Below are 13218 nucleotides of genomic sequence, written 5' to 3'. Positions count from 1 at the left end.
TCATAATACAGTAGAAATTCTCTTTTCGGTGACGGTGAGCTGCCGGTATACAAGTTAGCAGATTAGCATTCAGCGCTAGCTCTGCCAACGTTTACCACGTGACCACATGGTCCATGAGACCCCCCCTTCTCTGGCACAGTTTAAGGTTGGTCAGAACATTTCTGAAACGCTGATTGGTCAAGTGTGGCGGTGTGTGCTCTCTGATTGGTTGAAGAAAATATGGGCGGTGCGGTTATTTTGGTGTTCTTCCGGCTTACATGTTTATAGGAAAAAAAGAAAAGACGAATGGAAAATCTGTAATCCAGAAAACGACTATTACCCTGTAACTCTGAGATACGGTAACGTCTGCGCACTAACGGGAATGTGTTTGCTTGATAAGCTCGATTAAAGTTTGCGCTTCTGCGCTTAAAGGAAAGTCCAGGATTGAGCAGGAAAAACAGGCGGCAGCTGGGTTAGCGATTTTACGTTAGCTTTCTGCTAGCTGCGATTGCTGGCTAAGAAAGGTGGCTTAATTGTTTTAACGTCGTAGTTAACGTTTCTCGTGAGTATATTGCAGTGTGCAGTAAACGTATGTTGTTTAGTACTTGCATGTTGGGGGGGATATTTAATAAGATACGCTGCTGCAGTTGTCGACCAGTTTTGTCATTTGTTGTGGAGCATTTAACGTCTACGTCAATCAAAAGGTCCTCGAAATGTCCGGTTTTCACACGGAACGTAGTTGTGCACAGTTCTATGCGATTGTATTTACATTTTTTCAACACACGACATACACTCGGCAACATAAGAAATATACGTCGTTGAACTACACAAACAAACAACAAAAGTACACTCATACGCCACTTCTTTAGGTTTTATGAATGCCTAATAAATTGGCCTCTGTTGATTTCTGCCGCTACAGACACCTGCTTCAAGGTTTGACGTGTTTTAGATTCAGAGATGGTCTTCTGCATATCTGCTTTGCTTGTAATGATGAGCTATTGTTGCCTCTTCATCATTGTGAACTAATCTGGTTATTGTCGTCTGGGCTCAAGAAAGCATTTTTTGCTCAAAGACCTGCTACTCACTGAATAATTCCCTCAGACCATTCTCTGTAAACCCCCCAAAAGGTGTGATAAAATTCAAATTTCTAAATGCAATGAGATGCTAATTCATAGCTGAGCAGGTGTGCTTAAAGAAGTGGTGAATGTACAACAACGCATCTACCACATATGGTTTCCCCAATGAATGTGTCATTTTCGGTGGCGTATTATGTCTGCTTTATGCTAAAATAGTCATGCATTTTCAGTGTAGAAGGGTTCGCAGATGCCATTGCCTTTAATACAATTGATTAAATTTATATTCAATATCTCACTGTATCCTGTAACACATCCTGGATTGGTAGAATTTAAAATAGTACTTCGATCACATTTTCCAGCAGGAAACACGACTATAATGCAGCACTCTGTATAATGTATGGCAAAATAAAGGAATTCAGCTGTTAAACTTTAATGATATCCGTAACGCGTCCTATACATGTAATTAACCCTCCTCCTGTCATCACTTTAGGTCTTAAACTGTTAAAATGAGCTCCCAGCAATTCCCCCGACACGGGCTGCCCCCTTCCAGTGGGGGAGTGCCTCAGATTTCTGGAAACCTTGTGTCTGTCAACCAGCCATCAAATCCAGGTAACTAGCGCTTAAATGCATAGTTTTACTTAATGTTTTTACTTAGAACGTGAACGTGTCTAAGTACATGATTTTTTTTATTTTTATCAGGCAGTGCAGATACAGACAGCAGCCGGGATGCTGAGCACGGGCAACATGATCATCCACCGGCTGGGGGAGGAGGAGGAGGAACCCTGGCCTTCAGAGATGACAAGCAGGATACCATGGTGGTCCGACCTTACCCACAAGTGCAGACTCACGGTCAGCAGCAAGCTCTTCCTCAGACTGTGCCCATCCAGGCCGGCACGCCTGTGGCTGTATCTGCAACCCCTGTCCACCTTCCGCAAGGTCAGGCGGCAGTCCTCACGGAGGGACAGATGAAGGTGATAATTATGACCCTATCTGTTTAATATTTTTTAGAACTTAAACAATTTTGGTTATCATCACTAGCAGTGTCAGGTGAGCACAATTTAAGCGACATATATCTATCTAAGATATAATGCCTTATGTGGTTGTGGAAAAATAGCCTTACACTTATTCAACCTTAAAGTGTCACATTTATTATCTGAGGTTGAGTGAGCAGTGATCATCATGTTGAAGTCTGATTTAACTCATAGTCTTCATATCCTCAGTCCAGGTGGACTTGGATCTTAAATCATGAAAACACAACAACTGCACATTACAGCTCTTTTACCAGTTTGAAGTTGTTGTTGTTGTTAGACACAAACTTTGCTTCTGGACATTTTCCTGAGATTGACGTTAACATGTAACAAATTCAGTAGAGTGGGAAATGATCTTGGTTAGTTGTGTTCACAACAGCAGGACAGTGTCTTGAACACCTAGGCAAAGAGTGATGCTTGTTTTGGTCATGCAGGAGGCATTTCCTGTTGTCTTCTTACATGGTCTCATTTAGATCTTATTGGAAATTTGACTAGGGAGTTGACAGAAAATCTGGAAAATGTCCAAAACTACTTTTGCATATATTTGCATTGTCAATGTCTGGACTTCAGTGCATGTCTGAAGGCAGCTTAAGCAGGTAATTGTTCTGTTCAGTCATTTCAAGAAGCAAACATGGGCATAAAGAAGAAAATAAGGTTGTTTTTATTACTGTAGCAAAGACTTTCTGGTCTTTTAGTTGTGGTATGGGTCCAATTTTATTGTTAGATAATCAGGTAGGATAGCTTTTTTGTTGTCGTTATGGTATAGTGTTCAACCCAAAATCAATTATATTGGATCAGCTTACTGTGGAGGGATTTTGACAGCTAATTATTTGGCTTAATTACTGATTAACGAATACATATACTGAAATCAAATATTATACAGACCATGTGTCTCAGTTACTGCGTTAAGATTCAGTATAAAAGCACTTTAATGTTTTGATTTTTACCACCAATTAGGGCTTAAAACATAAAGGTTTATTGTTGTGTGCCTTTTGTTGTTTTAGGCTGTATTGAAATCACCTATGCCAAGTCGTCTTATTGCTCCTGCACCAGCTTCCAACCAGCCTCATATCCCCATGCCCCCTAAGGTGCCTGGTCACATTACAGTCACCATAGAGAGCAGCATTGCTCCAACCCCATCTATTCCTGTGGCAACCATTAGTGGTCAACAGGTGTGTGTGCTGTCTACATTTGCTATTTGTGAACTTGTGTTTGTTTCTGTTACAATAATAACCTGCGTCATTTTCATTGCATTTCAGGGTCACTCCAGCAACTTGCATCATCTGATGCCGGCTAACATACAGATTATTCGGGGCCCTGCCCCTGCGATGCAGATCGGGACTCCTTCTGTCCCTCCACAGACCTTCACATCCCATTTACCCCGAGGTGTGCATATGTGTTTTAACAGCAGCACCACACCGTGCTTGGTGTATGCTCTTTGTCCTTTTGTGATGATGCTTTTCTCTTGATCTGTGTATGCATTTGTATTTCCTAGGTGCTGCTGCAGCAGCTGTTATGTCCAGCTCCAAAACTGTTTTACGGCCGGCAACTGGAGCAGGTGGAGGCCCTGGTCAGCCCACAGTGCAGCACATCATCCACCAGACTATTCAGGTGCTCCTTACTCTCATTTCAGTGTCAATACTCACTGTTAAGCATTTAGAGAAGTGTTTGTAACCGTGTCATCCTCATCTGGTCACAGTCCCGTCCTGCTGTAACAACCTCCACTGCTGTGCTTCCGACTGTGGTGGCCCCCATTTCAGCAACCAGAACACAGTCTCCTGTCATCAGTCCATCTGTTACACACTCTGGGGAGGTGGCACATGGGTAAGTAACAACATGAGAATCTACAGCACAGTCAGAGACGATCATCAATTATCAATATACCATCCTTGCAAAAATCTAAACTTTGATAGCATGAATAACGTTGTAGCTACTCTGTAAGGTAATGCAAATGATGCTGATATGATTTAGCTAAAACAATGTTCTTGCACTCTCCTTTGGACTCTTTATGGGGTAAACATTTGACTTGTATAATTTATTCTTTACTTTCTACTCTTTCAGGCGTCCTGGACTGACGATTCACCCTCCTCCAGCCGCTGTCAGTATTCAGAGGCCTCAGACTTCCCGTGACACTGCCACAAGGATCACACTGCCCTCTCACCCTGCAATCGGAGCTCAAAAGCCCCAGCCTCCGCACACTATGACACAGGTTATTACTTGTTAATGGCAACCTACACAGAAAGTTAAATTTTTCCCCACTATGACTGAAACAATAACTTTCCGTTTCCTCCTCATAGAAGCCCATCTTCAGTACTGTGACACCAGTGGCTGCAGCAACTGTAGCACCAATTGTTGCCACGACTGTGCCATCAACCACCACAATGGGTATTTCCTTTTTTTATGTTTGACTAAACAAAATATTTAATTAAAAGTCTTCTTTGATAATTCTTACTAATTTGGTTGTGCTCTTGTTTAGGCTCTGTTCCACATACTCAGATGCCTAATAGCACTATTGTCACCATGACAATGGCCTCGCACTCCTCTCATGCTACGGCTGTGACCACCTCAGCCATCCCTGTTGGTAAGCTCGACCTTTCATCTTTCACTGTGATGTGCTTCATAATCAGGTTTCATTTCATCAACATGATTGTAGCAGGAATCAGTGAAGACATGATCTAAACCGTCTCCTGTTGTTCGTAGCTAAAGTGGTCCCACAGCCCATCGCCCACTCTTCATCGCGTGTGCAGTCCGACTACCCAGGAGAAAGAACCAACCTCATCCCCATCCCAGGTCATAGGTCGTCACCTAATCCAGCCACCATGGAAGCAAGAAGTGACAATAGGTAAGGCTTTCATGCTGCTACCATGAATATGTATAAAATAAGCGTTTTATTTGGCATATTGAGACAGAGCTTGATTTGTGAAAAGGTTAATTCTAAGGCCACAAAAAACAAGCAATTTTTATTGTAAAATACACACTCTTATACCTTTTTAACTGATAAACAAAACACCTGAGATTAATATTGGTGATGATGACATTGAATATATTCATGAAAATATAATATATTGAAAATATTCATGATTTACCAACCTCATAAATACAGAAACCCATTTAATTTAATTGTGTATTTCTTTTAAAGGCCCTCTGTACCAGTGCAGTTTCAGTATTTTCTGCCGGCTTATTCCTCATCGTACCCTCTGACACACACCTACACCCCCATCAGCAGCTCTGTATCGACGATCCGACAGTATCCTGGTAAGCTCCTATCACCACTGTTGTTTTCCTGTCAAGTCACAGCTCACAGCATTGGTCGTTCTACAATTTAACAATGTTTTTAACCCGATAACCCCTTCAAAAGTTATTGATATGGGGCATAAATCTGTCTCAGTTTTCCCCAAATTGGTCAGCCCTAACTGTGGTGTTGCTCTGTGATAGTAACCAAACATAGCCAGATAAAGTGCACTAGATTAATATAATTTCCATCCAGCAGTGTCTTTATTGGCTAAACAAGAACTTTTGTCTGAGCGAAAAAAACCAAGAAATTAAAAAGTGACTTTGTTGTTTTGGTTACAATGGAACAATAGAATAGTTGGACATATTGTATTTGTTTCCACCAGATGTAATTTGACCAAGCCTGAACTATACCTGTAATGAACCTTTAATCATTTGGCATGACATTAAAGTTTGCATTGAGATAATTCGATGTTTAAAAGCTGTGAAATGAAATTTGAAATGACCTCGTAGCATCCTTTAACTTCATATTTCACTCTCAAAAAGTCACTCCTCAAGCTCCGAGTTCAGCACTTCCCACACAGCCCGGAGTGGGCGTGGCCACCACGGTCCATCTAAACCACATGCAGCTGATGGCGGTCGATCGGATTGGTCTGCCCTCTGCGCAAATCAGCACCCAGGGAATCCAGCAGGGACCGATCACTGCGCAGGGAATCCAGCCTGCAACGTTAGGAGTGCAGGGCCTGCACACATCTGCGCCCCTCACCACGCAGGGAATTCAGCAGGCACCTATGGTCACTCAGCAGCAGCAGCAAACGCAGTCTGAAGCTAAATCTGGTAATTATGAATAGGACGTTGTTTCAAAAAGTCAGTGTAGGAGTTGATTGTGTTGTGGTGCCGTTTGCAAAACGTGCTTTTACTTCTGTCAGGAGTCGTTTTGGCTGATGGTTTTGTGGCGAGTTCAATCAGCAGCACCTTTAGCAGCACCCAGCCTGTAGCCACCATGGTGCAGGCACACGCCCAGGGACCAGTTGGAGGTGCTCCCACCCTGGTCTCCTCCCCTCGACCCAGCATCCTCCGCAAGAAGCCTGCTAATGAAACGTGAGTACACAACCAGCTCTCGAGACACGAGACCTCCCTCAAACCTCTCCCAGCACTGTAAAGGTTGTTCATGCACATGTTTAAGGTCCTCTTAAGACATTTGATGATCAAGATGATCAATGAACTCAAATAAGGCCACAGTATTTTTTATTCATATAAAGATATTCAGTGGATAAAAGAATGTCTAGCTGTGCAGTTTCAAATCCTGTTGTCAAAAAAACCTTGAAATGAAACAACAATAAACTGGTCAATATTTGGATTGGACACCCTTAAACAATTACTTTGTATTGACCCTGTTTCCAAACAGTGACAAAAAGTAGTATAGTATAAATATATGAATGAACTTTGAATTGGCATAGAACACAGAATTGTTTTTTTTTTGCTTGTTTCATGGTTTTAAATTGTGGTTTTAATTTGAAAATGATTGATGTTCAGCTCTATTATGATGCTAATATATATGAACTCCTTTACTATGATTTATCAGGATAACATTTTTTGCCATAATACTCCAGCCTTGATAAACTTAACTCCGTCTAAATTATCTAAATTATCTAAAGTAAGTGTTTGGACTCATGAGTTTCACTTTTAAACCCAGGCTCTTCAGTAGCATATAATATAGAGTTGAATTTAAGAGAAATGTGTTGCAAACTTGTTTATTTCAAATGTTTTCTTTTACCAAACCTTATTGTCTCCTTGTGTTGTAGTTGTGTTCGTAAGAACCTGATCCCTGCGCAGCCCTCTGAGGCAGGCAGTGGCAGATTGGAGAGCGGTGTAAGAGGAGCAGGATCTCCCCGACCTGCAGGGTGAGCTCTTGTCAAATCACTCGCATCCACTTTCTCATCCTGTCTCTGATATGAACCAATAACGTTTGACACTTTGTCTTCTTCTCTCAGCGTGAAACCCAAAGCAGAGGTACACATGTCAGTGGCTCCTCCTGTCATGGCCACAGTAGAGGCACTACCTTCTCAGGTAGGAGAGCAGCAGGTGATGTCCTCCAACGCCCAGCACCTCGCCCAAGCTATCCCCACCATGCTAGCCACACAGGGACCCGTGCCTCCCTCTCAGCCCTCCAGCGTCCTCTCAGCTCTCCCAGCTACCATGGCTGTGACTCCTCCAGTCCCCGCTTCCATGGCAAACACTGTGGCTTCCCCTACTCAGCCTGCAGCCAGCAGCACTGCAGCTTGTGCTGCCAGCTCCACCTGCCCAGATGTGAAAATTAAGCAGGAGGTGGATAGCATGGACACACAGCCAGGTGAGGGGCATGTAATAATATAATAATAATAGTTTATTTGTACAGCACCTTTCATACAAGGATTGCAGCTCAAAGTGCGTCACAATAAAAGGAAAATAAAATCGAAAAAGCAAATAAAACACAACATGGGGTGCAATGAAAAGGATAAGTCTAAAGTAGAAAGGTAAAAACCCTGTTTTAACTTCGAACAAAAACAAAAGATGCAAATAAAACCGTAGTAAAATGGGAAAAGGCTCAAGTCAAGAGGTTAAAACCCTGTTTTAACTTTAAAATAGTTGAAGGCCAGAGTAAAAAGATATGTTTTAAGTCTTTTAAAAATATCTTGTGAGCTGGCTTCCCTGATATCTAAAGGAAGTGTGTTCCAAAGTTTAGAGGAGTAAATGAAGGCAGCATCCCACATTTTCTTTCGACTGTTGTGGGGAACCTCCAATAAACCAGCAGTGGACTATCGCAGTGTTCTTTGCGGAACATAGCTAACAAGGGAGTTGTAGGGCAGCTGAGACTGGACTAATATCTTATGCTCTGTCTTCCTGGTTCTGGTTAGTGTCTTCCACTTGTCACTAAAGATCTGATTTCGATATGTCCTATGTTAAACAGGCTATAGCTTAAATATGAACTCGGGTTGAGACGTTTTTGAGAGGGGTAATGAGGCTTTTTAGATTCCAACCCTCACTGCAGCAGCACTGAGTGAGCATCAGGCTAAAACATAACTGGTAGATTTAACTGTAAATTAAAAATGAATACATTTATGTTGTCATAAACTGGCTTGTACCATTGTTATCAGTGAAGCTAGCGTTTCAGTCGAGCATGTTTCCCAGTATTTGATGACCTATGGTCACATTATGACTGAATAAATTTTGTACATAATGTACCTTAAAATGACATGTGTGTCTCCGCCCCACAGATCCAAATGCAAACTTGTCATCAGCGCCAGCGCTCTCCACCCTAAACCCTCCCGGCCCAGGTGATATGATCCCCGGAGCCTCCCCGAGGAAGAAGCCCCGCAAACAGCAGCATGTCATTTCTACAGAGGAAAGCGAGATGGTGGAGACGAACAGCACGGATGAAGAGAAGATAACAGGCAGGCCCATCACAGGCAGAGCCGAGAGGTGTGAATCTCCACCAAGAGAATATGTTGGTATGTAAATTCATAATCATCACAGTGACAATGTTAGTTTGTGACATCAGCACCAACACTCCATTCACGCATTTTGTCCAGGCCCATGACAAACTTAATTTGGTCACATACCAGAAGTCCTGTGGTGGCACTGTAGACCTTATTTTTGAATGCGGAAGTAACTCAGGGTCCGACTTCCTGTTAATGTGTGGCACTTCCACATTTGTTTCCTGCACATATATGTGAACAATGTACATCTGCTTTCTTGACAATGTCATGCAAACTCTCACAACTATCAATACAAAATGTAAATGAGTGTACTATTCCAACATGTTGAAGTGGTCTCCTATAATAGTATTCATTATTTTGTGCTATTGCTTGGCTTGGGTTGCTTTTAATTGAAATGAAAATGATGAATTCACAAAAAAGTTGGCAATATAACCCATGTTTAATGACCCAACAGACAATATATTCACTGCACTACACCACCGTAGTAAAGTATAATAATATTCATTATATAAAGTAGTAGATTTCCTATCATTGTGATAAAATTTCACTGATGGACTCGTTTTTATCTCTTTAGATGAAGAAGGAGTGCGTTATGTGCCGGTTCGACCCCGACCGCCCGTCACCCTCCTGAGGCACTACCGTAATCCCTGGAAAGCTGCTTACCACCACTTCCAGAGATACAGCGACATCAGAGTCAAAGGTCAGTGTCTTTGGCAAAAAAAATGCCAACATTTTATCCAGCAAGTGTTTTTTTTTTTTTTCTTCGAACAACAAGTCTTTGTTTCTCTCACAGAGGAGAAGAAAGGCACTTTGCAGGACATGGCTAATCAGAGAGGAGTCGCATGCAGAGCACAAGGCTGGAAAATCCACCTGTGTGCCGCACAGCTCAGGCAGCTGGTGAGTCGTTTATTTCATTGGCTCACTACTGAACGACATATAGTCAGTGTTTTAGCAGCTCTTTATGTTGGATTGGAATCTGCTAACACTATGTTATGAATGTTTATTGGTCTGTAGTCGAATTTGGAGCACGACGTGTACAGTCGCCTCTCCACTCTTCAAGAAGGCCTGATACCGAAGAAGAGAGCAGGAGGCGACGACGAACTTCACAGAATCAACGAGCTCATACAGGTATGCTTGTGTTTCATATGATATTCATGTATTTGTTAAGATATTTTATCCTTTTTACCCCTAACAACAGTAACAATTGCAAAAAACACCAAAAACTGCACCTACACTACGTGTTTGTGAGAGTAGCAGTAGTTACATTAATATGTGTTACTAGTTTTTATGTGAACCATCAATCATGTGAGTTTACAAGTCATTTTATCCTTCAAATATTTATGGTCTGAAATTAACTGACCTACAAAGTCAGTTTCCAGTGTTACTGTTGTGACCGTTCAGTGGATTATAATCTCAGTAGGGCGGCATGCTCCCGCTGTGTGTGCTCAGAGTTCCCTCCACAATTCCCTAAGCCAAAACTCTTATTCGGCCTATTTTCTTAATTGGGTTGAGATCAGAATATTACAGACTTGCTTTCCCACGGCTGACTGTGTTTGTGCGTTTGTGTCGTCAGGGCAACATGCAGCGCTGCAAGCTGGTGATGGACCAGGTGACCGAGGCCAGAGACACCATGATGAAGGTGCTCGACCACAAGGAGAAGGTGCTGAAGTTGCTCAACAAGAATGGCGCCGTCAAGAAGTCGTCCAAACTGAAGCGCAAAGAACGAGCATGAGCTGGAGCCTTCTCTCTGTCGTCGATGGCCGCCGCCGCTGCTGTTGCTGCTGCTGCTGCTGAGGGGGGAGAGGGGAGGACCTGCTCAGAATCTGGTGCTACGATTTGCCGCATACAATCTCCCGCTCCCTCCCTTGTCTCGCCTGAGAGTGGGCGGAGATGAAGTGACAGGATGACTGTTTTTTTTTATTTTATTAAAAGAAAGAAGCAGAAAAGCCCATGAGGAAAATGTAAAGACACAGCACTCGTGTTGAGCGCGGAGCATTATAGGTTGCATTAGAGTGGCCAAGAGTTCCCTCCTTTTTTTTGTCCATTTGGAAAAAAAAACCCCAGAGAACATTTTTACTCATTTAGTTTCTCATTTGAAGCCGGCACGTTGTGTATTTGTAATAGCGGGCACTAAACACAGGTGCAGTGGAAATCCAAGTATTTCAGTTGAATTGAACCACCTGGGAGTGATCAGTGGGGTAAACTGAAGTCATTTTTGTTTTAGGTAGTTTCCCTTTTTGCAAACAACTGTGAATACAGACAAATCTCAATTGTGCTTTTGTTTCATCGATCTGTGCCTTCATTTAGTCCGTGTACAGGAACACGTGGGAGCTGTTACACAGTTGGAAAAAGGAACAGCTTTACGTTACAGCACAGAAACGTGGTATTTGTTTGGTAATGTTTTTGTAACAGGGAGGTAAACTTACAAGAATATCTTATTTCTCACACAATTCGCAGTTTGTAATAATATTACTTCCCAATTTCAAATTCTTACCACATATCATTTCTGTTACTCTATTATTACTGTACTGTAATGTAAAGCGTGACCTGATTTTATGAAAAAAAAGGGGAAAGCTAATTTCACTGCTTCCCATTTTTCTCTGAGCTGGTTTTCTCACAGGTAAATAATTACCTCAGCATCAACTTTGGGTGTAAACTACAAGATAAAAGGAGACGTCGAAAAAGTATTAAAACAAGAATTTAACATTAAAGAAACACTTTTAAAAGTTCTCATCTGGTGTGACGGGATAAATAATGTCCTGCGTAACATTTAAAACTGCTATGAATCATCCACTTAAAGCGTGTTGATGTCATGGTGAAAATAATACACTTGGATTTGGTTTCAGTTTTTCAGAGTGAGGGACTGTATGAGAGAGAGAATCCTGTGATCCCATTGGTGGATTTAATTCATGTAAATCACTGTAAATGTGCTGCGTTTTTTTCCCGTTTTGGTTGAACTGTTTCTTTTCAAGTTTTGTACTCGATCAAACATTTTTGTGACGTGTGCCCGCTTCGTTTCGTTGAGTGTTAACGGTGATGACGTTATGTGAAGAAGTGAGCCTGAAACATTCAGCTACTGTACATTTGTTTTTGTCTGTGTAATTATAGTAAAAAATATACTTCAACAATACAAGACATGCTGTTATTTCCACTGTTTGTTTTTTTAAACTGATGTTGATTGTTTTGGGGATTCTGTGTGGAGTTTGCATGTTTTTGTTCTTTCACAGACCAAAGACCTGCACATTTGAAGTTTGGGTAATTGGAAACTCGACATTGACGGCAGGTGTGAATGGCTGTGGATTGGCGACCTTTTCAGAGTGTACCCTACCCCTGGCTCAAGTTCCCCTTGTGATGTGATGAAGGTAATGAACACATTTGGCCAAGTAACAAGTGGCCAGTGAGTGTATTTTGTTATGTCTGATGTGGTTTTCTGCTGCTGTGGCCCATCTTCAAGATTTGACATAATAATGTGCTTTCAGTGATGATCTTCTGTGATATTTTACAGTAATAAGTTGACTTACTGTTGCCTTTCTATCACTTTGAACCAATCTGGTCACTCTCAGAGAACTGCTGCTCACTGGATATTTTCTCTTTTGCTGACCATTGTTTAAACTTGTAGTTTATCAGCTTCTGAGATCCTCTTAACCGTGTCTTCATGCCTAAAATGCTGCAGTGTGATTGGATATGAAGATATTTGCATTAGCAAGCAGTTGAGCAGGTGTACCTAATAAAGTGGCTGTGTAATTAACCACATTCTAGGGTCGCACATTAGCATCGGAGCATGGAGCCAGTGAACCTTTGCACATGACGACGATATAAATGGAGAAAGCCGTTGTTATGGTTTTACTTTCCCCTGCGGCTCACGCACTGTCAATGATATCTGTTATATAGTAATAATACAATACGACCACATCTGAACACATAACTTCTTATCAGCCGTTTACGACGTAACTGCTTGTAAACGCAGGTGAACGCATGACGTGGTTAATCTGTGAAGACTATTTGTGGAGCGTGAATGTTGACCCACATGTACATATTTGTCTTGTGAACGTTCCTCTTTTTGCAACATTTTGGACACCACCTGACTCAGGGTCTGTGTTGGATAGTTTACAATTAAATACAAAGATTGTTTTCTTGTTCAAGTGAAAGCAAATGAGGAACTTATCATTTTTAATCCTGTAAGAGCTGCACTGATTATTCAACAGCAAATTGCAATTACGATCAAGACGAGACTTAGTCTGTGATTTTAACTTTGTATCTTCCTGGTGAACACTGGGTTGGCCTCTTTCTTTGTAGGAGCAAAGTCAAGGGGCCATAAAGAGTTGTCTCTCTTCTTCCTGCTTCGTAGATACTCAAGGAAAAGCGGCAGCAGCAGCAGCAGCTCGTCCACCAAACAGGTAAGAGCTGATATAAAACACCTAAAAA

The 13218-nt window shown here is 41.9% G+C and overlaps 1 protein-coding gene across 1 annotated transcript; it reads left to right on the top strand.

The window, feature by feature from the left end:
* Positions 1 to 236: 236 nt before the first annotated feature.
* Positions 237 to 11858, top strand: sap130a (Sin3A-associated protein a). Its single transcript, XM_083887866.1, has 21 exons — positions 237 to 338; positions 1546 to 1664; positions 1755 to 2026; positions 3088 to 3255; positions 3343 to 3469; positions 3579 to 3694; positions 3783 to 3907; positions 4145 to 4292; positions 4381 to 4468; positions 4560 to 4664; positions 4784 to 4925; positions 5223 to 5338; positions 5861 to 6151; positions 6244 to 6415; positions 7120 to 7218; positions 7309 to 7667; positions 8572 to 8805; positions 9368 to 9493; positions 9587 to 9690; positions 9808 to 9921; positions 10367 to 11858. Exons 2-21 carry the CDS (start codon positions 1562 to 1564, stop codon positions 10523 to 10525), a joined length of 3168 nt encoding a protein of 1055 aa, XP_083743992.1. The 5' UTR covers positions 237 to 338; positions 1546 to 1561; the 3' UTR covers positions 10526 to 11858.
* Positions 11859 to 13218: the final 1360 nt, after the last annotated feature.

This window comes from Microchirus variegatus, assembly GCF_963457635.1.
Source record: "Microchirus variegatus genome assembly, chromosome: 4".
Taxonomy (NCBI): domain Eukaryota; kingdom Metazoa; phylum Chordata; class Actinopteri; order Pleuronectiformes; family Soleidae; genus Microchirus; species Microchirus variegatus.
Note: the sequence above shows the minus strand (reverse complement) of the source record. Positions and strands in the feature narration are given on the sequence as shown.